Source organism: Pipra filicauda, unplaced genomic scaffold (assembly GCF_003945595.2).
Source record: "Pipra filicauda isolate LSUMZ 115617 unplaced genomic scaffold, ASM394559v2 scaffold402_size659489_pilon, whole genome shotgun sequence".
NCBI lineage: Eukaryota > Metazoa > Chordata > Aves > Passeriformes > Pipridae > Pipra > Pipra filicauda.
Genome location: NW_024104535.1, coordinates 478,204 through 504,087, shown reverse-complemented (window position 1 = coordinate 504,087; position 25,884 = coordinate 478,204). Strand labels below are relative to the sequence as shown.

The following is a 25,884-nucleotide window of genomic DNA, read 5'->3' as shown; positions in this document are numbered from 1 at the left end:
AACCTGTGCCATCTACTATGAAGAAAACTGACTATCCCAGCCAAAAGCAGTACATCTAGATCCATTTGATCACACACATAATGTGAGTACTAGGCAGAATGTAACAAAAAAAAATAATTCTGTCATCATTATGGGAGAAAAAAGTATTTTTGTTCTGAACCCGTTGCAACTGGACTGGAAGACAAATCAAAAGTTACCATCAGCCAAAACTGGTATGTCCCAAGATGACATATCCTCCATTCCCATGACAGATTATTTCCTGTAAATCCTTTGACAGAAGTTTGTTCTTCTGAAATACTTGCCAGAAGTTTATTGAAAACTAAGTTTCCTGCATCATCTAAAATATCTTTCTAAAATTTCCTCTGGTTTCCATTAAATTTCAAAGATCCGACGGGCATGACCATTTTCTATGGTAACTACCTGGACACCTCAGCATGCGGTTCTTACCTGACTGTCTAATTCTCATCTGTGTTATAGTTTTTACCAATTTGCCAAGCATGGAAGTCAAATTTATTGGTTTGTTCTTCTTTTACATCCTATAACCTATTTCTCTACAGAATTTTACAGACTCTTGGGAAGTTGGTATTTTAATTTCCTTAGAAAACCACCTGATTTCAGTGGAAGGATACTACTAATGTTTATAGAAAGCTCTCTGGTCCTCTTCCATCTGCCCTCTGGAACATGTGTTTTGAAAGTGATATTATTTTTTTCAGAGAGAAGTATGGCCATGTGGCATATGGGTATCACAGTATGTTCTTCAAACACCATGAAACTTTTAGAACAAAATTATTTCCACAAGTAATTTGCTTTTCCATCTTGTCTTTCTACTTCCCTTAAGCACTTCTGGTAAAGGGAGGGAATGAAACTATGCCCTTGCATATCTTACTTCAGCTCTATGTTGGCAGGAGGGCTTAACATTTTTGAAATGCAAAGTTGAAGTTGAAATGCTAATGCATTTTGTCTCAGGGGCTCTTCAACTGGGTCATGAGCTGCTTTATGTTGTGCTGGTGATACTGGTGCAAACTCTTTGAAAAGGGGTTAAACTCTTCGCAGCACCTGTGTCTGAGCTGAAGCAGGCTCTAGAACTTCTGGGAAAAGTTTTGCCAAAGGTAGAAATTCATACCACAGCTTCCACTGCAAGTTCAGTACACGTACTTATGCACACTTACTCCCTTGTGAAAACATCATGGTGCAGGGTTTGGTTTTGCCATAGCTGTATTAGTCCTGTTTACATAGGCTTCTAGTCTTCCTCTCTCGCTCTGCCCTGCATCACATTTGTTTAGTTCTTATGAACACTTGTGGGTAAGTATTCAAGGGAGAAAATTATTCACCTCCTAGAAAGTAAAGATTTTTTGAAAATGTGTTTCAGCACTAGCACACGACCTGCTGTCATCTCCCATTACCTGGGAGTTTCTTGAACCATCTGATATTGAAGGAATTTAGTACTGGATAGTTACCTGCCGTTTACGACTGTGACAGAAATGAAGAAAGTAAGTTGCAAGCACTGCTTCTAACAGACAAAAATGGCTGAATTAATTTGAATTCAAAATAAATATTATCTTTTAGTGACAAACATGGAGAACCTGTCTCCTCAAGGGAAGTAAATGTAACTCTGTATTAACAGCCTCAAACCCTCTTGTAAAAGAGCAGTTCTGGCTTAAAATTGCTCAGTTCATATGCACTAGTATCTGAGATGATGTTTATTTCCTGTGTTTAGCTTGGTACAGCCACCTGTCAAATTATGAAGCAGACATCAAGTAGCTGTTATTTGCTTTGAAAGCTTATGAGTATTATCTGGAAAAAAAGTGAGCAGTTGAGTTCTGAGTCTTGTCTGACAAAATATTTTGTTAACAAAATGGGTAAATTGCCTGTGTAAACTTGAAAGTCAGAGATTATGACTAGCTTGAACGATGGCATTGTCTATTGATGCAGAGGATATAGTTCAGTTTTAGTAGTATTCTGGGCATGAAAACTTCTAGGAAAAACAGGAAATCCTGCAAGAAGCTGGAGTAAGGAGATATTTTTTACGCTATGCAGCACTTTCTATGTTTTCATTTCTAAATAATTTTTTTTTAATTACACATAGAATTTTTCACTGTGTTTACCCAAGTCTGGTTGGCACTCCTGCAAAGTAAGTGTCTATCTCTAGACTGGCTTTTTTTCCTTCCTAGAGTGCTGTAGTATTTTAAAAAGAGAGAGAAGCAGAAAGAGAAATATAAGGAAATAAATAAGTGTATAAAAGAGTATAAATGAACGTGCATTTTTTTGTGCAGTTACAAGCCTGGAACAATGTATCTTACTCTGCTTTTATAAGTAATTTAAAATTTTCAGGTAATGACATATTTTGTGACAAACTGTTACAAATTCTCACTGGTCTATCATCTGACAGATAATATAATTTGAAATGCAAAGGAATACATTTTACTACAAAGAGTTGCTTGAAATTAAGGAATTATGGCTTTTTTGTAAATGTTTTAGAAAGTTTTTCTATTGGTCACAGTTGTGGATTGTGACATTTGACTACTACACATGGGAATAGGTGACACATTCAGGAAAACATGGACAAAATTTCAAATATTGGGACATTTTTCTCAAAATTCTGAATCTAAAACTGATATGTTCTGACTTTCAGTGTGGCTCCTTAAGCACAGAGATTTAAACATAACTAAAAATAATTGCACGAAGTCTTGAGCTGTTGTTTGTGGATACACATTTTCAGGTTTGGGCCTTGGTAGGTACAGAACAGACCATGGAATTAGTAATTGCTCTCTATTTTTGTCTTGCTGCTGGAAATCCAGTGAGTAAACCAAGTGGTTTTGTATTTTTGCAGTGATGATGTCTGTCCACTTTTAAGGCTTTAGTAAGCTCAGATCCTCTGAATAGAAGATGATATTGGAATAGAAGATACCCTTTGGGGGGAAAAATATTAATGCATTTTGTATTAAGCTAAATATAGATGTACTGATAAATATGCTTACTGTGCAGTAGAAGGGTGCAGCACTTTCAATAGCACTATTTTAACCATTAAAATAATTCCTGGCAGTATGATTTAAACATTATCTTTTTTGAGTCTACTTAAGATGTTCATGTAAGATTTAGTGACTAGGAACTGATATGCAGTTACTTTACTTGGTGGATCAATGCCTTGACATTGCACAATATACAGTGTACAAGGCACACCATTATCAAATTTTATTCTTAGAATACTCCTTACAAATAATTGCCTTCCTCTATCCCTTGTTCATAGCTTTGTCCCATTATGTTTCGGCACTCAAGAGGCCAAACCTCTAAGCATAGCTATACTGTGCACATAGAACTATGGATATTTCACATCTAGGAAAGGTTGTTTAATAATACGTATAACTGGTACTAGCAAATATTTAGCATTGTTCTTACAGAACCTGAAACTGGAGGACACTCTCTCTCTGTGCCTCCAAAAGTGCATGGGAAAGAGAGGCATTGAAAACAATTAGATTATGCCTACCCTCCCCATTTGGACATAATTACACATTGTATCTGTAAGGAGAAAAAGAGAAAATTAGCCTCTGCAGAGCATTGATTTGAACAATGCATGGTGTAGAGGTATCTGAAGAGATTTGACTTCTGCTGATTTGCAGGCTGTGTGCTTTAAGATTGGTCACATCAAGTATTAATACCCTAGCAGTGAAGAAGTAAGCCTTATTTTATGAACCTTTTATGCATCACTGAAAGCTCTTCAGTCCCTCTGCATATGCTCAAAGATATGCATGTGTTTAAGTGCTTTCTTGGACAGAGTTAAATTGCTTTGTGCCTTTCCGACGTAACCCTGTAGTCGTCTGGAAATCTCAACTGAATTTAGAACTCGTTTGAGTCCTTTCTTCATCTTCTGTGGTCATCAGGACGTGTCCTGCTGAGTTAAGTGTCCATTCGTGTACAATAGTACTGATGAATTCAGGAAAGGGGACTGGCCCGTATTCTTCGGTGTTGCTGAATGCCCACACTGAAATACAAAGTTTTCCTGTCAAATGGAAGAGGGACGTATCAGTGTTTATTTCATGCTTATAAACTTTCCACTGAGTATATGTCTAAGTGTGTGAATCTACATTTAACACTTGTGGCCAAAGTAGTGGCTGATGTTCAAAGTGGACTCAGTGATGATATTTTTCTGATTATCGGCTGGAACCAACTCTGTCACCTCTGAACTTCTGGCTAAAACCAGCTTCAAATTGGAACTCTTTTCTTGCATTTATGTCAGTAAGTTATGTCAATTAATGTTAGCTGCAATATCTTGAGGCACTTAAAACAGAGCTGACCAAAGGTGGGATTTCTTTTATATGGGAAATTATGTTTCCTTTTTTTTTCTTTCTTTGCAGATCAGATGACCCCCAAACTTCCAGATTTTTACAAAGGACGTGTATTTTTAATTAATTTTTTTCTTAACTTCCCATCCCAAGGTGCCCCAAGCTACAGTATAGATTATGTTGACAGACTCTTATTTGGAGCCATGGAGCAAGAGATTAAGGTCTCTGGACCCTGATGGAATGTCAGGAAGTTAAGATTTTAAAATTCTAGCTAAAACAAATTCTGTGGGACTGACTCATTCTGTGCTGCAGAAGTTTATTGCAACCAAGCCTTGCTCGCAGAGCTCTTTACTTTTATGTTTGTCACTTACTGATGAAGAGGTTTATTAAAAAAAAATCCTCAATGGCTGTAATAGAGTATCTTTATTAAATGAAGTGTCACTAGTTCAGGAGATAAATGCACATTAATATTTATCACTCACTGTATGCTATCAAAGGTTATGTGAAAAATGACTTGTGCTTTGGTATTTCATCTACTGTGATCTGAATAAAAAGTGATGTGTAAAAAAATTCCCAAGCATAACTATTGACGAAGAGCGTTCCAACTGTTTGGAGTACAGTATTAGGCTAGAAGAGGTGTTAGAATTGTCCCAAAACCAACTTATGTCAGAAAATACAACCTTAAGGTTACATTTTGAAAAAATTCCTGTGCAAAGTAATAAAAACTTTGAATAATACATCCAAAACCTTAAATCGTTAGGTGAAGTCATTCAGCATACATATGATGGTGATGATGGAATTACACTGTTGGAATACTAAACAGTCTTCAGTTAATTTTTAGAAATTATTTTCCTCCTCAAGTTTCCCTTTCCTGATATCATTGTGATATGCAGAATGGATACCGACCCTTTGAATTTATCACCTTTGCATATAGATGCTTGGTACTACTTATTAAAAAATCAGGATAAATGGTTAGCAGTATTATTAACTTTGTTGGAGACAAAGGTAATTTAATTATGCATCATAAATAGTTCCAAATGAGAAAAAAAGTAGTGTGGAATGAAAATGCACCTTGCAAGCAACTGAAGATTTGGTATGGTATGGTATGGTATGATTTTTGTAATAGACCAAGGCTCATGGTCAGATTATATTGTAAGAGCTAATATATGTCATTTTAAAGCAGGTCTCAGTGACAATTGGCCATTCAGTTATTCCAAGGATTAGCACATCCTTTTGGTAAAAGCTCTGAGGAAGTTCTAAGTGCACAAAAAAATTAAATTCTGTCATACTCTTGCTGTTTTAGGGAAAGGAGTAGCAGAAAAGATCACAGGACTGCTTGTCCAATCATGAATGTACTGTTTTTCATTGTGTCATCATTGATGGAAGTGATGTGAGCAGCAGGCTCCACCTTTGTGTACAATCATGATGTAGGCAGTCAAGAGGTGCATGTGTGCGTTGGAGACAGCGGTCCTACAAGAACACATTAAAATAGTTAGTGGTACTGAGGTTTCATGCCTGTGGCTGGGGGGTACATGCCATTACTAATCTGGCTCTTGGCTGGATTACCTTTGAAAAATAAGAAATGGATTCCTCTGTCACATGTGAAAAGCTTTTGGCCCTCTTGAGACCAGTTTAATGTTGCACCTGAGCTGAAGAGAAAGAGGGTAATGAAGCGTTTGCATCCTGTCTGGCTTTCTGCAGACTTGATCAGAGGGGAGAAAGCCCTTTGCCAGGAGTTTTCTGAAGGGACAAAGAGACTGGAGCAACCTCCTTGTGTGTTTCCGAGACATGAGTACATTTCTAAAGCCACATGCCAGGTTTTGGTCCCACTGGTGCCATTAGGAATGACACCTGAAATGGCACCTGAAAGCAAAACCACTTTTCTTAGTCCTTCAGGCCAGTTCTGAGACAAGTCTGCTCTGTCTTTTCCATCCTCCACGTTTTGCTGAAGCTAGTGGTGGAGTAAAATCAGAACCAAGCATTCAAGCTACAAACTGAGGTGTTTTGCCATTAGATTTTTCTTATTTTAGCCTTGATGGGCATAGACAAGTCTATACATCTAAGACAGAAATTAAGGAATCAGTATATTGTGACTTTTGATGTTGGCTGGGGCAATGATCTCTTGCACATCTTTTCTGTCTGCACAGGTTTCTGAACAATATGTATTTCCTTCTCTATGTGACAGTCAGCTTCCATTCATGTCCCCAGGGACTTTCATGTTAGGGCAACTGAACAGTTAAGGTATGTTTTAGCAAGTAAATTGTAACATTATGAGTTAAAATTTTGTAAGTTACGAAAAGAATTTAACATTGTGACTGAATTAAAATAAATACAAATTAAAGAAGGATGACAAAAATCTTTCTTCCTCATCATAAGAAACTCTGGTTTTTTTCAGGAGTTTAATTTTAGCTGTCTCTTTTCTCACTCTCTCAGTTCTGTATGCATATAGGTAATTTTTAATTTGTGTCATTTAGAACTAAGTTTACAGAAGAAAAAAAAAAAAGTAAGTAAAAATATAGTCATTTATCCAAACCCTGAAACTCATCTCTTATCCAAATCAGTCACTTCTTCCTTGGCATAAATTATGTATCCAGTTCACCGAATTTATAACTCCCATTTCTCCCAGGTTGCTGATAACTCTCCAATATTTAGTATTTGTTACTTTTCTTCAGATACTTTATGTGTCTACTTTCTGCTGGCACAGATGAATGTGGGGCAGGTAAAGGGCTCTTGGTCAGTAGGATCTGGTGGTGATCCTGTCCCACTGATAGCCATGAAGAGAATAGCCCTTGTAGAATGCTGTAAACTGCACTGAACATAACTAGCTGCCTTCCAGCTGTGTGTTTACCCTACCATATTTACCAGTAAACTGAGAGACTATTTATTATGATGAGTATTTATAGTCTTAAAATTTTCCCTACTTTATGAAGGAGATCTTTTTTCAACATTTCAATATTTCAAGAAATACATTTTCAGCATTTCCTACATTTCTTAAAAAGAGTAAATTGCAAAAGTTAAGGCTTTTTTAAAGAAATGCTTTGTTCAATATAAATTCAAATGTGTTTGTTTTCAAATTTAAAAAAAATAAGTCTAAAACTGAAATATATTTTGGGGAGGTATGACAATTGAAATACTGAAGGATGTACCCAAGGTTTTCAGAAGTTTTATTTCTTTATGTGGAAACATGAAGTTTGGGAATTGAATGTGCATTGACTAACTGTATTGCAGTTTTTCTCCTTTGAACATTGACTCAGGGAATTCTATCAAAAAATTCAAATCCACTTCTGTATGAAAAATTCAGTGCTTTATATCTATCAAATTGTTAACTCCTGAGCACTGAGGAGAATTTGTGACTCAGAACTTCATAAGTCGCCAGACTGACTTTAAGATCTGTACATTTTTGACACAGATGTTAAGACCATGAAATTTGTGTTCTCAAACTGTTTGTCCTCAGCTTTGAGATAGGTAGTTTTTTAGTTCACTTGTGTTCTGAACATACATCTCTTGTAATACCATGAGCATGGGATCTAGTAATGAAGGAGCAAACCATCAAATATTGAAATTTGCAAAAAATCGTAAAATATAGCAGTCCTTGGATTGCATTAGATATGACATCACATCTGACATATTATTTAATAACATGTAGTTTGTCATATATTCATTCTTCTAATGACCTATTTAGTTATTTATGCTTTTACAGGACTTAGAAATTGTCCTAAGCCAGGACACTAAGCCAGCTTCTGCAGAAAAAGAACAAAAAATGACCCAAAGAATTTAATATCCAGTCTTTTTAGTGTAATGCTCTGCCACCCAGGTTATCTTCTTTCTGTGTGGACTCTGGTGACTAGTGAATAGGTCATACAAGGCACATATCTACTGAATGTATCTTCCTTTTCAGATTGCAGAAACTCATGGACTCATTCTTACCATTTTTAATTTTCTTTGAATTAAAAAAGGGAAGTTTATTAAAGGTATTTGGTATTCAAAATTTGCAGTCAAGATAGTGATCATATAATAAAAGTTTTGAGTCTGATGGAATGAGATAGTCTACAACTTTCTGAAATTGTTGAATTGTGTTTATCTGATTCTTTGCTTTATAAACTACCCTTCAGGCCATTGAAGACATGCTTGAACTATAACAAAGCAAGAAGCTGATTTATTGGCTAGATACAGAATGTGAACCATCATGTTCTTTCTAGTAGTTGCTCATATCAGACACTTGCAAAATAAGTATGAAGAAAACAGGCTTCATTTAGAGTGGACATTTCACAGGTATACTCTGCTAGTTTTGCCCTCCAAAACCGTAGCTTTACTTATAGCCTTGGGTAAGAATTCCAACACTGCTGTTTTTTAATCCATAAATTAAAAAATTACCCTTAAATGTACGAAGCAGGTGCTGTAAAATCTAGTATAAAATACATCGGAGATAGACTTTTTACTGCAGATAGGTTAGGTAGGGTGATATTTAATGTTGTCTTTTATCAGGAATTCAACTTTGTCTTGAAGATGCATATTTCCTGACATACTAATAATTTATTTATTCATACCTTGCAAGTTTGGCTGCCTGTGATTAAGCTGAGTGTTTCCTAGAGGATTTATAAGGCATTTCTAAATCTTCATCAAACATTTTCTATTAGCTTTTGAACATATATCCAACAAATCATAGAGAAACTATGACCAAATGTGTCTGGCACAGGATTCTTCAGTGTATTCTGAAAATTATTTTCAAAACTTCTAAAGGAAGATAAAGAGGGCAGTCGGCACAAAGCAAAGCATTCAATGAAAATATGTCTGTACTCCTGAGCCAAACTGAGGTTTTTGTGTTGTTAATCCCCCTCCCATGTAATTTGTTTTGTAAAGTGTAATTAGATTAACAGGTTTTATTTTCTCAAAAGTAGAAGTATCATTCATATTTTGTCTTCGTACCGGGTAATGTGGTGATAAACATTATGATGTTGTTAATATTATTGATCTAAAATTGCTGTCTGGACACTTGAGAAACTTCCTTTTTTTAATTAAAAAAACCCCAACAAAATATTGGTAACAGCAGTCATTGCTGTTTGTGATTAAAGTGTACTCAAAGACACTATTGGTAATAGCAGTCATTGCTGTTTGTGAGTAAAGTATACTCAAAACCACTATAATTTAAGTATGACTTTTGCTATAATTTTGACCATGAGGGACAATCATGATTAATGTAGAACTGACTTGTAGAAATATGCTTGGTCAAGATGTTTTTACTGGTTTTAAACTGAAAACCTTTAAGTAATGTTTGGAAATTCACCAATTATATGTATGTATACTTTGTCTTTTAGGGCATACAGGACGATTATTAAAATCTCTGTGCTTCACCAGTCTATCATTTCTGCTGCTGCACATCATCTTTCAGATTACAATAAACAGTCTTGAAGCTGGAAAAACTATTGAACCTGGTTTTAACTGTGAGTAAAACATTTTCGTTTTTATTAGCATTTTAAACATCCAAATGCTTCAGTGGTTTGAAAGGTGAAGGGTTGATGAGAAGGCACTTAGCAGTGTGCTCCTGTGGGTTTGCAGCTTGCTTCTATTATCCAGCTTTTTACCTTAGGAGTTACTGTCAGTAGGGCAAGAAGGCTAGATGGGTTTAAGAAACAACAGAAACGTATATGTAACTATGAGATATATATATACTTATATATATAACTATTTTGTCCCCACCAGAGATGCAGTTTCTTTAAGTTTACCACTGACTATTGCATATCTTTATTTTTTAGGCTTTCTCAAAATCATCTCAGAACCTGAGATAGCTACATATTTGTGTTATTAGATCATAATCCAGTGGGCTAAGAGTAAAATGAGATATAGTAATGAAACCCCCTCTATCCATGTATTATGCCTCTCTCTGGCATAACTCTCTCAAGTTTTTCATTTATTTTAACTTTAAATCTTGACTCTAACATTTCTATTTCTAAACAGTATTCATCCCTTTCTTGCCTGTGCTGTATAGGAAGAAGGATTTTCAAGTTTTCATTTATATGTTAGCTCTACTTAAAAATATATTGCATGACATTTTGTATCTTCCTCTCTCAGGAAATGTTGTTCAATAATTCAGAAAGCAAACATTCTTCATTGTGCAGAAGTTAATTAAAATATCTATCCAGTGATTTAGATATGTAACCTCCAGGTAGAAACTATTTGTACTTGTCTTACAGTGCTTACACTTAACATTTAAACCTGTCAACTCACCTTTGATAAATGTCCATTTAATTTTTCACAAAGTATGCTGCTGCCACTTGAGTAAACAGTTGTACTACAATTCAACACAAGAAACCTTATGTGAAGTAAAGCATTTGACTTAAAGTAACAAAATCCTAAGGAAACTTGGAGTAAGCATTACCATTTCACCTTTAACTTCCTTAATTTCTTAAAATAAAAGGCATAATTGTGTTCATGAAACACCAGTTTTAACTGGAATATCTTGGACTTTGTTGTTCAAATCAGGCCTTCACAATCTAAAACTACATTTTCTTTTCTTTTTTTTTTTTAAGTGTCTATCATTCTTTGAGTGAACTGGATGAGTTGTTTTCCTGTATGTGTTTTGCATTCTTATGGCTATGAAGATGTAATTTTTACTTAGATTGGAGTAATTGCATTATCTAGACACCATTTGTATGAGTAGAGAGTTCCTAACTGTCCAAGACAGAGATGCAACCAGTGAATTTTTCCTCCTTTTATGGTGGGAACTAGGGTCTGCAGTGGGAATTAAAATAATTATTTCATCTTGAAGAGTCCACTCTTCAGGATAAAATGTGCTATTTGTGTCTGTTTATTCACAGTTGTCGAGCGCAACAGTTTATATTCTAGCTGCCATTAATAATGATTTTCTTACTTGGGGCCTCACAGGACAATGGGTATAGCTGTAGGAGTACATTAAATGTGCCTTACATTGCTCTCTGACACTGAGACCAGTTGAAATGAGATGACCACACCCTCACCATTAAGCTCTTTTTGCTTCCTGGGCACAGAGTGTGATATGACATTGCCTTTTGGGGATGTTATTTGGCCCAAATTTTGCCTGAGTTGTCTGGGAGAGAAGGTTAGCTGACCAAAGTTGTTTTGAGTTTTTTTTAACTGTTTAACAACACGAAAAATTTGGCTGTTGAATTTCAGTGCCAGAATGTCTTTGCAGAGTAAACTGGCACCATTTAAATTTCTGGTATGGCTATAGCTTATGAGCTTCAGGTGAAGCTAATAAGGAGGGGCATGTGGTACTGGCATTATAGATACTGGACCCCCAAGGTACTGAAGGAGAAGCTAAAGAATGTATAAAGACCGTTGTGAATGTAGGGGATAGAAAAGACCAAGGCATTTGGTAGATCAGGCAGTAAGATCAATTATTGTCATTAAATGGTACCAGAACATAGATGGTACTGTATGGGTGAGGAGAAAACAGAATTCCCAATCCAGAAAGTACTTTGGTAGCACTTCTCCTTGTAACTATTTGGTGCCACAGCTCCGCTGTATTTCCTGTTCCCCAGCTATATGAATAGTGCTTTGCAAAACTGACTGCAGCTGTGTGCTAAGCTGTAGCTGGAGAAATGACAGCACTTTGCCCCTGGCATCTGCAAAGTTTTGTCAGCCCTTCATTTTAGACTTGGTTGTTAGTGTTTATGCAACTCTTTTTACTCACTAAGAAGTTCAGAAGTGTAGACTGGAAGACTGGAGTTTTCTGCTTCCCTATCCAGACTCAGATCAACTATTAATAACATAATTTTACAGCTAAAGTCTTTTCTGATGCTTATCATTAGGAAATTTTTTCCCCATTAGTCAAAATACCCTGTCTGCATCTTTCAGCCTGATGTGGAAATGAAGAAAAACTTTCCGTTAGTTTTTATGGTTACCTGTTATGTATTTGAAGGCTGCAGTCATATCTGTCATATGTGCTCTTCTCTCATTCTCTTTTTACACAGCCTCAATCCCTTCAAACTTTCTTCTTGCGTCATGTTTTTCAGAAAGGAGATTAGTCTTATAATTGTTGGTCTAATTCTGTTTTCTCCAAGAGTTCCAGATATTTCTTGAAGTTCAGTGTCCAAAGCAAGGCAGTATTTCAGCTGAGAATTTGCTAGCATATACTGAAACATAACAATTACCCAAGTGTCTGCAAGTCAAACTCCCTGCATTATTGTATGGTACTTTTTGCAATGGTAATATTGTCTCACACTTTACTTGTGATTCAATGAAACCCACAATTCCTTTTCTGCAGAACAGACCACTTTTTTCAATCCTGTATTTTTGTAGGTGAGTATTTTTACAGTGTAGTGAAAGTTTATGTTTGTCCATTTTTTCCCAAAATGGTTTTATTTATCAAGATTGTTCTGAATTCTATCTTCTCATTTGCTAGTGGCTCCTCTTATGGGAACCATCTGCAAATACACCTTTAAGGGGTTTTGAATATACTAAAGTGTTTGATTTTTCCTTTAAATATAATCTCTGTTTTTATTTTGATGGAACTGTAGTGTCTCCCCCAGTTTAAATAAATTAGACCATAGAGTACTGAAGGGGCTAGTGGATGTTATGGCAGGACCCCTTTTGATTATCTAGCAAAGGTCATGGGAGTCTGGGGAGGTCCTTGCTGACTGGAAGCTGGCCAGTGTTATTCTAATTTACAAAAAGGGTGTGAAGGAAGACCCAGGAACCTACAGTCCTGTTATTCTAACCTCAGTTCCTGAAAAAACTGTGAAGAAGATTATACTGTGTACTACTGAAAGGCATTCAAAGGTCAGTGCATTCATCAGGCACAGTCAACACTGATTCACAAAGGGAAAGTCCTGTTTAACTTGTTTGATATCCTTCTATGATAAGGTCACCTGCCCAGTGGATGAAGGGAAGGTGGTGGATGTATTTTTCCTGGATTTTAGGAAGGCTTTTGATATTGTCCTTCCCAGGATCCTTCTGGACAAGTTGTTCAGCTGTGGGATGAGTGGGTCCAAGATGTACTTGGGTGAAGAATTGCCTGAAGGGCAGGGCTCAAAAGGCTGTGGTGAATGGGGTCACATCTGGCTGGCGACAGGTTACCAGTGGTGCTCCTCAGGGGTCAGTTCTATGGCCAATTCTGCTCGATATATTTATGAGTGATCTGGATGTAGGAGTTGAGTGCAACATTAGCAAGTTTGATACCAACAATACCACAGTGGGAGGTGTTGTTTGGGACAAGCTACCTTGCAGTGGGATCTAGACAGATTGCAGCACTGGGCTGTGATTAGTGGGATGAAATTTAATGAGTTTCTGTACCTAGGATGGAGTAATGCCGGGCACAAGTAAAAGCTAGGAGAGGAGTGTCTGGAGAGCAGCCCTGCAAAAAGGCATATCTGGGGGTGTTGTTTGGCAGCAGGCTCAAAAGGAGCCAGCAGGGTGCTCTGGCAACCAAGAGGGCAAACCTAATCCTGGGATGCACCAGCATAGCATGACCAACTGGTCAACAGAAGTGTTGGTGAGGCCTCAACTTGACTACTCTTTGTAACTCTGGGCCCCACAGCTGAAGACAGATGTTTGGGTACTTGAGGAAGACAACAAAACTGGTGAAAGGACTGGAAGGAATGCCCTCTGAAGAGCAGCTGAGAACTCTGGGTTTGTCTAGTGTAAAGAAAAGGAAACCGAGGGGTGATCTTGTCACTCTACAGCTTTCTGAGGAGGGGAAGTGGAGCGCAAGGTGGTGATCTCTTCTCCCTGAGATCCAGTGACAGGGTGCTTGGGTATAATTCAGAACTATGCCCATTAGAAAAAGTTCAGATTGAATATTAGGAAGCATTTCATTACCAGGGGGATGGTCAAACTCTGGAACAGGCTTCCTGGACAGTTGATTGTGCCCAAGCCCGTTAGCCTGTCAGAGGCATTTAGACAGTTTCCTTAACAACATACTTTAACTTTTAGTCAGCCCTAAATTGCTCAAGGAGTTGACAATCACTGTAAGTCCTTTAAAAATTAAATAGTTCTATTCTATATACTGCCTTCATGTAAATGAGGTGTGTGTAAGGTAATTGTGCACTCTTGGTGTGTTAATTTCTAGGCTGAGTAAAAAGAGAATACAAGGAGGAAAGTAAAAAAATTACAATAGCAGAAAGAAAAAAACCCTTGCAATTATTTTGGTGTATATATAGTTGGTTATTTTTGCTATGATAAAGCATGGGAAATTTTCATGTGTTCTTTTAGTGATTATTCCATCACTTGCTTTCATCCTGCAGGAAAATTAGTTGATTCTACAAATCCATAATTTCCACCTCAGAAATGTTCTAACTTAATTCTATACTTTTTGTTTAAAAAATGTATGGTCTATATTAGTAGTTCATAATCTTAACTCCTGACAGTTTCAGAAATGGGTGAGGGGGGTGGTACCTTTGTCTTCAAATTCTGTAGGTTAGTTTGTGTCAGTATTTTCAAATGCCAGCTTCTGAATCAAAAGATCATTTTCTGGTTTTAGCTTTTCTTTTCACCCTGCTGTATTAAAGCCTCTGAAAATATTTTCATTTTGGTAGCATAAACACTTGAAAAATGTTTAAATTAGAGGTGTGATATAAACTATCACCTCTTAAACCTTATAGAGTTGTAGTTTCATTTTGGAAATGAAGAACAACTATCCTTTTACATCTAGAAGCAGTTTTATTTGGACCATCTGCAAACAAAAAGCAGGCATGTAGAATTTCAGGCTCATTTCAAAATATTCTGGTATTATCCTGAACTTATGTAATTCAAAATCAACTCATAGATAGTACTCAGGATAAGTCCTGGAACGTTTAACTTCTTTGGTTTGTTATTTTTTCCAGCCCTTTTCTCCTTTAGAGTTCATATACCTTCTTTTTCAGGATGGCTACAAAATGCTACAGCATTCTCTAGATTATGTTGGTGTATTGATAAAGGTGTCTAAGAATGTTTGGCCAACCGAAGATTTTTGTTTCTTAAGAGTCTTATGAGTATTGCCTAGCACTAATAAAACTTTGTTTTTAGTAGCCCTTATTTAACTTAATGAAAGATTGTTGGTTAGCCACAACCTCAGTATGTGGAACTAACATTGGATACCTCCCGGATAGTTTCTTTTTTAAATCAGATTTTATATAGAAAGGAAAAGAATAAATACAGAAAGAGTGAGCTGGGCTGATCTTCCTTAGCCATGAAGAACTAGGTTATCAGGCTGGTTTCACTGATGATATTTCCATATAACACAGAGTCTGATTTTGAAATGTAGCAGTATTTATGCAGTAATACAATTTCATAATTAAGTTTGTACTTCTGATGGAATAAAATTCTGATTATTAGATTAGGTAACAACTTTTGATTATAGAATCTGTGAGACAGGCAATTGAAAATTAGATCACATGGTAATAGAGATTTGCATTCCTTAGTATGCATGCTATAGTTCTTTCCTAGTACTAGTTTTAAACATCTTTAAAAATGACATTACCACCAGCAGGATTGTTTTCCACAATGTTAATTTTAAACTTTACTTCCAATAAATTAGTGCAATTATTCCTCATTGTAATACTCTGTAAGTATACACTCTGTAACAGTATCTTCTCTTCTGTTTAAAATTACTCTTGTTTCTTTTTCTCTTCATTGTAGTTATGTACATCAATTTTTTATTTTCTGCTGACTACCATACTACCTCGGTCTTGATTTCTGGAAATGGATCTACCTAAATGCTTATTCTACCAGAACAATAATTTTGTCCATGAGAAATGCGACTTAGAATAATTAAACTACTCACTAATTAAGTTTGTAGTCAATGTTTGTTAGAATACCAAAAACGAGCATTTAAGGTTATTTTTGGATACTTTTCTTATACATCAAATAATAGAACCAATGGAGTTTAAATAGATACCTTAAAATCCTTCCAAAGACTTTGTATGAATCTTTGCGTTTGTTTACTGCGTTTAGTTTGAGTGCTTTATTTACCAAATGGTTATATGAAGAAAAAGGGAGAATAAATTTAAAGCACCAAGTTGCCTAGATAGCTTCTCCGTTAGATCATGGGAACGAAATTCAGATAATTCTCTGTCCCCGGTATGCCATGGTGAATGTTAAACAAATGCATGCCACCATTATGGAATCATAATAACTTTCTACTTTAGATAAATTTTGAAATGATTTCTTGGCTTAAAAGACCATCCTGTGTTTGCATTACTACCAGCATGTCCCCGAGGTTTTGGGTTATATTAGGAAGCAGCAATACCCAGTACAAATAAATTATGTTTCACCATTTATTGAAGGCTCAGACTGAAGACTGCAACTGAACTTTCATAGGAATGAATAATTACTCTTTCCTGTATACCTAGTGAGACTTCATGTCTTTTATGCACTCCTGAGTATGCTTTTAAGGTTATGATGGTTTTGAAAAGTATTACATTGGTAAAGGCTGCTGTATTTCTTGTTGGATTTATTAACCCTCTAGAAATAAAGATGTTGTTTTTACTTATGAAGGGGAAAAAGATTAAAAGATTTCTTACAGAGTTTCATATTTCTATTTCAAAGATGTGTGTCAGATGGATGCAGGTCTTTCAAATACCATGACTTACTGGTCCAGCTCTTGCCTGGAGTCTGTATCTTATGGGCTCTTTTCACCTGTTTTGAGTCACTATTTCATGAGAAACTGCCTTGAAAACAAATATTTTGAAAATATTGGAAATTTGAAACATCATGTTATGAAACAAATATTCTGATGATTTCCTGACTATTAATTATCTTGATAATTTTGACAATCTTAATTTCAAAAATGTTACTTCATTTAATCAAAATGGCATTAAAAAGCTAGTAAGTTTATTATAAGAAGCTTCTGCTGTTGAGCAGAACTCATAGCAGAGTAAACATTTCATTTTAATCCTGGAAAAGTCACTATGTCCTCTCCAATGCTTTTGCTTTCCAAAATCAAATCTGGGAGTTATCCGCATTACAGAGTGCTCAAGAAGTTGCATCCCAGGCAAAGCAGCTCCTTCTTCCCTAACAACAGATCCATTTCTCACTGACCAGGGAGATGTGCAAGGTGCTTTCCAGACAACTGGTTTAGCTGCAAATTTATAAGATCTTCAGTCACCTCCATTCTATGTATATCGTATGCTTCCTTTTTTGCTTAGTGAAATCTATATTTCAACATTCTACCTCAAACCAGAGCCCTTCTTTTCTCATGTTTTTTTTTCTGAAATTTGTAAACTGAATTGTTTACTGTCTGCAACAATTATGTTGGACTGTTGTAGTTGAATCTAAGAATGGATGTCATCTGTAAGCTTATCTCAGTCTGAAAATGTATGTTTAAAGCAAATCTTTATTCCAGTAAGAGTAGGCATTGTCTTGCAGAACATCTTCATTTTAATCATATTTTTGTGTGCCAGCTCAAGGATTATAATCGTGCCTGAATTCTGAGTAAAAACAATACCTTTAAATGTCTCAGAAGCAGTTCATTCTGTTATCACAGAAGTTGTCAGGTTTTACTCGTGTGGTGTCTGTACAAGCATCAAGAGAAGAAGGTTCAGAAATAAACTCGTATTTCAAGAACAGTGGAATATAGTACAGCAAGGTTTTTATAGGATGAAACAACCAGCCATAGCACTGCAGAAGAATCAGAATAACTTTTATTGAGGGGATATATATGTTAAACTCAACGTTGTCTAAGCCTGTGATGTCCATTACAGCAAATGTAGTGCAAATTTAGTTTAGACATTTAGCTAGACTAGTTGTAGAGTGGTGAGTGGAGATTCAGTGTGGAAAAACAAATTTTATGCCAATATTTTAGTAGAAGAGATTGTACAGATTCTGCATGCTGTCCATCACCCATGTAAAACTGACAATACTAAATCCCATAATATAAAAGTCTAGTTTTAATGGAATTTAGATACCTACATATTTTTGAAACCACAAACTATAGTATTTATTAATTATTAAGTCAATACAGACAGCTAGTTGCCTAGAAAGACTATTTGTTCAGTTTTTATGAGAGATGAGTGTTGTGGTTTAAGCTCGGATGGCAATTAAGTACCATGCAGCTGCTCACTCTCCTCCCTCAGTGGATGGGGAGGGAAATCAGGAAAAAAAAAAGTAAGAAAACCCACAAAACTTATGGGTTGATGTAAGAACAGTTTAATAATTTCAAGAAAATAAATTACTATTACTACTAATTGTACTGAAAAAAGAAGAAAAATAAACCCCAAGAAACACAAGTGACACACACACAATACCATTGCTTACCACCCGCTGACCAATGCTCAGTCTGTCAGCAGCCATTGGTCCCTTCCAGCCAACTCCCCACAGTTTATACACTGGGCATGACGCCCTATGGTGTGGAATATCTCTATAGTTAGTTTGGGTCAGCTGTCATGGTGATGCTCCCCGACAGATGCTTCTTGTGTACCTCCTCACTGGCAGAGCATGAGACACTGGAAAGTCCTTGATTTAGGGTAAGCACTACTTAGCAACAACCAAAATATCATTGTGTTATCAACATTATTCTCATAATATACCCAAAACACAACACTGTACCAGCTATTAGAAAGAAAATGGACTCTGTCCCAGTGAAACTAGTGCAGTTACTTCATGTGCTTTGGCTTTGAGGTATGTCCTCACAAAACTGTTTGAAGCTTTGTTGCTTATATTACTAGCAGGATACTAAAGCCTGAGCATATGAGAAGCTGAAAATGTTTCCAGAATACAGGTTAATACAACTTTATAAAAATCAAAGCAAACTGTGAAAACCACTGTTCTTTATTCAAAGTCAACATACGGATTTTGTCTTTCATATCCCAAGCAGTAACACTGTCTCTTGGTGGTACTTATATCTGCCCAGTGCCAAGTGTATTTAAAAAACCCTGCTCTGACTGAGCTAATAAACTCCTTTGAGAAGAGGCTTTTCCTGTTCTGTGGTTTGTACTACATGACCTGCAGCAGGAGTTGGTTGGGTGGCTGGGGGCTTATGGAGATATTATAGTTTAAAGAATAATGAGAATAGGATTTCTTCAGAGCTTCCCTCTTATCAGTGACTATGCCTGCAGAATGATGAGTTGCAAAGCAATGAATAACCATTTGTCCAGACCTCCACTGATAGAAAATTCTGCAGATATAAGTTCAAGTGGTGCACATGGGGATTGAAGTAGAGCATTCACAGATGAAGATCCCGTTATACTATTTCACGTGGCAAGTACCTCTGAAATGAAAGAAAGATTGGAGACATGACTTTAAGGAAAAAAACCCCAAACTAATATAGATGCTATCATTCTCTGGTTTCATAGTGTGCCATTTTTTGCGTAGGTGATGTGCAGAATCTGAGTCATGAATAATGTAAAAAGGAATTTCTTTGTGGAGTTGTGGAGAACTTGGAACCAAAAAGAATGCTCAGCTGTAAAAACTGCAGTGAGATTTAGTTGTGGTGGCACAAATATGGTCATTGCACAGGGTCCTAGAAAGGTGTGTGTTGGTACAGTATTACCAATAACCATTTATGACTGTCATTTCAGTGTTTCAAGAGTCAAGAATCTTTAGCATGTGGAACACATCCTATGGCAAACTTAATTAGTCAAAGGTGTTAGCGTGCCTTTTTTGCCTCAACAGAAACTTGCAACAATAGCTTATTCTATGCATGAAAGTTAATTTTCCTTTAATTCAGTACATACTGGATGTTAACATTTCTTCAACACTTTCTATGCAGCTTTATGTAGCCAGGAAATTTATTACTGGGGAAACAGAAGCTTCTGTAATTGCTTCTTAGGCATGAACGATAAGTCCTGCTTAATTTCCTGCTGGGTGTTTCTGCCTAGCAGTTTGGAAAGTTGGTGTTCATTGAACCTATGGAGTCTTTATTTCTGGACTCACAAGCTGCTATGTAAAAACCGAGCAATATTTAAAAATAGTCGCTTTAAGACATAATATATAACACCTTCTGCATAATGTATATAATTATGCTGTAGTGGTGTTAGCATACTCACTTGCGTTCCACCATTTAAGAGAACCTGACACAGGAGATGGTCCTTCTCAGTGCCACTCACGGTTTGTGCTTTTGACAGTCAGTGTTGCATTGGAGAGAAGACCTGGGAAACTGCTGGATGGCCTATGGGGTTGCACAGCTTCTTTCTGAAGCTGGTGGACTTTGGAAGGTATTCCACTGACGCTGTGGTGCAAACTGGGACAATTTTTTTTTAGTGTCCCAGTTGTAGCTAGGATAAGTACACTCGAATCCAGGGCAGTAGAAAAGAAGGGTGACCATCACTGTCACTTTGTTTTAAGGCTGTTTTAGGAGAGAGAGAGCAGCTGTTTTCTTTCTCCCTCTGTCCTCTTGAAGGAAGAAGCAGAAGAGGAAGAACACAAGGAATAAATCAAGGCCAGCTGTGAAGGAGAAGGCACTCAATAAAACTTGAATAGAAGAGGGGAGAGCAGAATGTATGTGTGAAAGAAATCAAAGCAGAAGAGTGTAACTGGTTTTTTAATTTATACTCTGCATTAGGGCTGTTAGTAAATTAAGAAGTAAACGTGAAGAGTAACCTTCTATGTTTTTGTAAGTAATCACTCCCTTGCTTGTCCTGCTTAACCTTCCTATGAAAAGCTTATCGGACAGTGTGCATTGCCAATTGCTTTTAAGTCCCAAGTTATGGGACAACAGGAAAACCTATTTTACATATTGTGAAGTTCTTGAAGACCAGCGAAATCAGAAACAGGCTGCTCACACACACAGCTACAGTGAGAAAATTTGTCTACAGAGTTAGGCCCTTACTCTGACACCAGCCCTACTGTTGCAGTGGTTATCTTGGCTCATTGGCAGTGTTTTGCTGTAGCAGTATAGGGTATATAAGGACAGCACTACAGTGCTTTAGCAACCAGCATCTCTGAGCTGGTGTAGAGCAAGCACCATGTTGAAATGTTCCCTTGTTGATCATTCAAATCACTGTAACATAAATATTTTACTGGGAAGCCTTACTGTAGAATTACTGTTCGGGAGTAGGAAACTATATATTTGTGTGTTGGACACTGTTTAGACAAATACTTTGTCTGAGAATAAATATTTCACTTTATTTCTGAGGATCTGTCTTTTCTGTTTGGCTGTTTACGTCTTTATGTATTGCTCTCCGTCATGTAATCATGTTGAGTATTTTTAGAAGGCTTGATTAGTTAGTATGACACTAAGCCTTTGCATGTGCTTCTACCCACATTGCAAGTTTGAGGGGGCTTTTATCCCTTGGTCAGAGCCCTTGGGCTTGATCCTTTTGCACCTCTTGGTGATTTACATCAGCAGCATGACTTCTGTCTCAGCTGGGAAGCAAATGGCGAATTTGAGCTGAGATGATGACAGCTGCTCACCGCAGCCACTCTGCCGTGGCTGGACCACTAGTTGGACATCTCAGCTGCAAGGACAAGTGAGGTGTTGTGTCTGGAGGTGGCAGCTGTGGGGAGCCATTCCTGGTGGTGCAGCACTCCCAGTGGGTGGGCTTCCCTGGGCAGTGTGAGCTGGAGGCTGCTTGGGACAAAAACTAGTCCAACCTTGAATCGAAAGAACTGAATTTACTAAGCCCTTCACGAAAGCTGTGATGTAAAACAATTCACCCTGTAAAACAAAGTGAAAGGCGTTGCTCACATAAATATAGCTTGAAGCCATCAGGAAAAAAAAATGTTTTCTTCACAGGCTTGGCTATGAAATGCTTTGGTGGGCTCTCCTGCATCAGTGTGTTAGAACATAGTCCTAAACCTGGGTCAAATACTATGTGAACTTACATACTTTGAGTTTACTTCCAAATGGAAAATCTGTCTTAAAATTCCCTTCAAGTTCTGCCAGACGTACGAATCTGAATGAGTAACCACACAAGATGCCAGAAAGTGCTGTACCTTACACCCTTTGTGTAAACAATGTGCAGTGCATCTGTCATGCTTACGCTTAACAAAGAACTAAATAAATAAGCAAAATTCTGTAACACTCACAAAAGAAGAAGAAATACTGTTTACGTCTTTGGAAGGAGGAAATTCATTATATGAGTTTTGAAGGGTAGACTTGATTTCCGAAGTCTTAAACATCCCTTGTTTCTTTCATTTTAGCTCTAGCATTTACCTGATGCCTAGGTCTGGAGCATTGCACCATCTCCATCCATATATACTGTGTTTACTGCTGAATTTTATCATACTACATTCCTTTAGGGATTTTGTTTAAAGCAAAACAAACATTTCAGAGATGTCATCATCTAGTTTGAAAACAGAAAGATTTTCAACAGCACCAGTGAAAGGTGTAGTAAATGAAAAAAATTGTAATCCTGTCTTTCTGTGTCTAGAAAGGGCGAGTAGAACACTGTATATCTTTCAAAGTGATTAAGAGAATGAACTTGGTTTTCAACTATCATCAGATATCATCAAGTGCTGATTTTAAAACTGAAAACAATTTTAACACTGTTTTCACACTGAAGTAGTGTGAAACACCAAAATGCATGCACTCCAGCCAATGGCTGACAAGAATTTTATTGAGCTTTTTCAGGTGTAGAACAATGTATAGAAGTAGTTCCTGAAGGGAATCAGTAGTGTTGTAGTTCAGAGTACATTAATTAATAATTAATACTTGTATACTTGTATATTTAAGTATATAGTAATACGCTTCAAAAGACAACCAGCCCCCAATAAAAAGGACACAGTGATAAGAACTGAGTAACATTTTATGCTCTTTTGTTCATGTATCGCCTTACCTACAGTCATTGTCATCAAAAAATATCATATAGAAAATTCTTTTTAAGGTTGGCACATAAATTCTTTTTACACAGATATTTAGAACATTGAAATGCAAAAGGATGATTTTTAACACATCCTTTAGAGCCAGCAAAGTTTGACCTGGCCATGGGATTGTGTCCCTGTGGTTTCTTGGTGATGCCACAGTTGGCTGCATAGCAGATTCCAGGAAATTCATGCTCTATCTAGACTCCACAAGTTTGTCTGTGAATAATGTAATGTTTCACAAGAGGAGTCTTGTTCTTACCTTCACTATAGACATGTTGAAGGACTCAAATTACACACAGAATAGGCTCCATTGTAGAGTCCAGGAAATTACTGTCATTCTTAGAAATACAGACTTCACAGTCCAGGTGCCAAATTGGATTTTAATCCTAAAAATCTTACATACACCTGGAGTGGTAATTAAACACAGCTGCAGTGTGAAACTTGTGGAATTACAAAGACATACTGGTGAAAGTCTTACAAGCACCATCCCTGGAAGATTTCAGAAAACACGTGGAAATGGCACTTGAGGATGTGGTTTAGTGGTGAATGTGATGGTGGTATTAGGTTGATGGTTGGACTTGGTGATCTTAGAGGTCTTTTCTAACCTTAATGATTCCATGAATCTATGATTCTATGATATCCAGACAAATATGACACGAATAAAAAAGAATTGGAGGTGATGTTGTTGTGCTGGCGACAGTTCCAACTTTGTAACACTTGTTGGTCTCCCAGTTCTCATTATTTCAGAGATAAATATTTACATAGTTATCCCTTGCCTTATTCTTGGCTATCTGATGTTTTATGTTTGACTAAGAATAAAATACAAGACTGGCAGAAACACTAACAAGTGCTGTCTGAAGGGGGCAAGAGGTGCCTTTTAATCTGGTATCAGACTGTGCTCAATTTCTTTCTGTTTCTATAAACATTCATGGTGCCCATTTTCATTTTCAGAGGCCTCATTGATTCCAGCAGGAGCTTTTTGTGATTCTAAGTTTTAGTACTGCTCATCAACCTTTGCATTTTCAGGAATCAGGCTGATTGAATTACCCAATTGGACAGCCTCACTAAGTGGGGGAAGAGGACATTTCAGCACTATTTTTTCAATAATAAAATTCTACAAAGTTGTCCAAAGTTTAGAAAGCCAAAAGTACCAGTGAGGAAGGAAAGTGCTCTGTAGTGGTTAATGGCATAGAAGTTCAGCTCTTTTGACTCCAAGTGTGGGTGCTTCCAAAAATGTGAAGAGAGATATAAACTGGGCAGTATTACAGAGGATGCAATATTTTGACATGTAACAGAAAAAAAAAGTCATCTTATCAAAATGGAAATAGTTTTAGTATTGTTATCCATAGATTTGTCACACAGTAAATAACTGTTTTCTGCAGAACAGAGATACTGAGCAACAGTGATTTGTTGAACTTGCACTTCTTGGTAAGATGTCCAATAATTATGAAAAATGCGGGAGGAGTGGACACATGAAAGAGAAAGTCAGCAGATACACATGGATACTTTCCATCTGTCTCTGGCTGAGCATCTCAGAGTCATTAGTGGACTTGCTTTTCTGATATCCTTGAAACTGCTAATCATGCAGCTTGTTGCCTCAACAAGATTTGGGGGAGGGAATCAGCATAAAGAAATAATTTTTTTGTCGCAGCACTAAACCAAATAAAACCTTCTCTCTCTAGTCCTAAGTTTCATTAAGAATTTTGGGCAGTTTGTAAATAACTTTTGGAGTTGTCCGAGATCAGGTTTGTCTTGCTGGCATATAGGGGTGAGCCATGGTTCTGCCTAATGTAGTAGTTCTACAGCCATGCAGGACTGGCCTCCTCTTCTGCTACCGCAGTCTCATTGTATCGTAATTTTATGAAGATTTCTAACCAAAATAAATTTCAGCTCATGAAACTGCATTGCTTTAAGAGTGAAGTACCACCTGTTCATTACCATCCTGTTCTCTCTACAGGCTTTCCATGAGTTAAATTACACAACACTTATGATACATGAATTTTTAAATTATTTTTATGACTTTTCGTGTCCCCACTGAAACATTGTCAAAATTCTCTCATATATGATAAAAAAGAAAATCCTGAGCAAGGAAGTTCACAGAATACATGTCCACATAAAACAAAGCTGGAATGCTGATACAGTTCCATGAACATCTGGAAAAAGTCAAAGATGGGTTTCCACATCTATCCCATGTCATTCTGGATAACAATAAGAAAATGATATCACATTTCCCTTCATAGTTCACAGTTGTTCCAGTCACTTTTTTTTTAGCTATAGTAAAGAGTGAAAGGTTCTATAACAGCAGCTGCAGGAATTGACAATAAATATTGTATTATGTTGGCAGGTAAAGTATTTAGTTAAAAGATAAAAATTTACTTTTGTGTTTTGCTATGTAATTTTCTCAGAGAAGAACAAAAGATTTTACCTTTTCGCTAGAAGCAGTCTTGATTTCAGAGACTTCTCAAAAGTTGGTTAAAATATTACCTTTGTTATTTTGGGAATACTGAGTGTCAACAATATAAATTGAAGTTATTTTATTCCTTTGTGCAAGAGTTAAATTTTGTTGTATAGTAATACAGTTATTGTAAACAGCACGAAGTATTTGCACTTTCCTAGGATATTAATTTATGTAAAGAATATTAATTTAAAATAAATAAATATCTCATTAGGAGGCATTGAAAGTCATAAAAGTGATCCTGCATATATCATTGCTGGTGCTACAGTTAAGCCACTGCATACACAGCAATGATGTGCCCCTAATGCTGGGTTAGCAAGAGAGAACTGCCTACAACTAGTAGTTCCTAAATTTTTTTCCTAAATGCATTAGATTTTTTCTTTTTTTTTTTTTCCTCTCTGAATCCTTCATGTATATAAAAGCAAGAAAGTGCATTGTTAGTCTATTCCATGG

The 25,884-nt window shown here is 36.7% G+C and overlaps 1 protein-coding gene across 3 annotated transcripts in view; it reads left to right on the top strand.

Moving 5' to 3' along the window:
* PIEZO2 (piezo type mechanosensitive ion channel component 2) overlaps positions 1 to 25,884 on the top strand; it is a 295,169-nt gene that overhangs the window by 92,655 nt on the left and 176,630 nt on the right. For all 3 annotated transcript variants that reach the window (XM_039385318.1, XM_039385319.1, XM_027744595.2), the window contains exon 3: positions 9,596 to 9,721. In XM_039385318.1, the coding sequence (XP_039241252.1) occupies positions 9,596 to 9,721 (126 nt within the window). The remainder of the gene's footprint in view (positions 1 to 9,595; positions 9,722 to 25,884) is intronic.